This window comes from Emiliania huxleyi (assembly GCF_000372725.1).
Source record: "Emiliania huxleyi CCMP1516 unplaced genomic scaffold EMIHUscaffold_8002, whole genome shotgun sequence".
NCBI classification, from domain to species: domain Eukaryota; phylum Haptophyta; order Isochrysidales; family Noelaerhabdaceae; genus Emiliania; species Emiliania huxleyi.
The window spans coordinates 1-1,295 of record NW_005196017.1 but is presented as its reverse complement, the minus strand read 5'-3'; the positions used below and the strand labels follow the sequence as shown (position 1 = coordinate 1,295).

Here is a 1,295-nt window from a genome sequence, read left to right as displayed (position 1 = left end):
CGGGGTACGCGAGGCTCACGCCGTCCGCCGCGACGACCTGCACCTCGCCGCTCACGAGGCTGACGCCGGTCGGGTAGGCGGTGAGGCATGGGCAGTCGAGCGGCGGCGAGGGCGGCGGCGGCGACGGCGGCGGCGACGGCGGCGGCGGCTGGTAGAACCAGCTCTCGAACTCGTTGCTGAAGCCGCACGCATGGTACGAGTAGTGCAGGGTGGCGCCCACCACGTACGCGGTCGTGCTGTACTCGGTGTTGCACGCGGTCGGGTCGACGTAGCACCACTCGTGCTCGCACCAGCCGGGGTAGCCGGTCGAGTTGCAGGACGGCTCGAGCCCGCTGTCGTGCGAGTCGCACCCGTGGAGGCCGTACGTGCCGGGGTACGCGAGGCTCACGCCGTCCGCCGCGACGACCTGCACCTCGCCGCTCACGAGGCTGACGCCGGCCGGGTAGGCGGTGAGGCACGGGCAGTCGAGCGGCGGCGAGGGCGGCGGCGGCGACGGCGGCGGCGACGGCGGCGGCGGCTGGTAGAACCAGCTCTCGAACTCGTTGCTGAAGCCGCACGCACGGTACGAGTAGTGCAGGGTGGCGCCCACCACGTACGCGGTCGTGCTGTACTCGGTGTTGCACGCGGTCGGGTCGACGTAGCACCACTCGTGCTCGCACCAGCCGGGGTAGCCGGTCGAGTTGCAGGACGGCTCGAGCCCGCTGTCGTGCGAGTCGCACCCGTGGAGGCCGTACGTGCCGGGGTACGCGAGGCTCACACGCCGTCCGCCGCGACGACCTGCACCTCGGCGCTCACGAGGCTGACGCCGGCCGGGTAGGCGGTGAGGCACGGGCAGACGAGCGGCGGCGAGGGCGGCGGCGACGGCGACGCGAGGGCGGCGGAGGCGAGGGCGGCGGCGACGGCGACGCGAGGGCGGCGGAGGCGAGGGCGGCGGCGAGGGCGGCGCATGGGCGGCGGCGGCGGCGGCGGCGGCGGCATCGGCGGCTGGTAGAACCAGCTCTCGAACTCGTTGCTGAAGCCGCACGCACGGCACAAGTAGTGCGGGGTGGCGCCCACCACGTCGGGGAGGGAGGGGGCCGGTGGCGGTGGGGAGGGAGGGGGTCGGGTGGCGGCGGCGAGGGAAAGGTGGAGGGCAGCGACGGAGTGGGCGTAGGAGGGGGGGTGGCGACGGCGAGGGCGAGGGCGAGGGAGGCGGCGGAGCCGTTGGCGGCGGCGAGGGCGAGTCGGAGGGCGGCGGCGGCGTGGGTGGCGGCGAGGGCGAGGTGTAGGGTGGCGGTGGCGTGGGCTGCGGAGGT

General features: G+C 75.4%; 1 protein-coding gene across 1 annotated transcript; it reads right to left on the bottom strand.

The window, feature by feature from the left end:
* Window positions 1-43: 43 nt before the first annotated feature.
* Window positions 44-948, bottom strand: EMIHUDRAFT_125101 (hypothetical protein; the record flags this gene model as incomplete). Its single annotated transcript, XM_005759260.1, has 2 exons — window positions 44-701; window positions 758-948. Coding segments are annotated over 2 exons (849 nt in total), but the record flags the coding sequence as incomplete, so codon positions are not given.
* Between the last annotated feature and the right edge of the window lie 347 nt (window positions 949-1,295).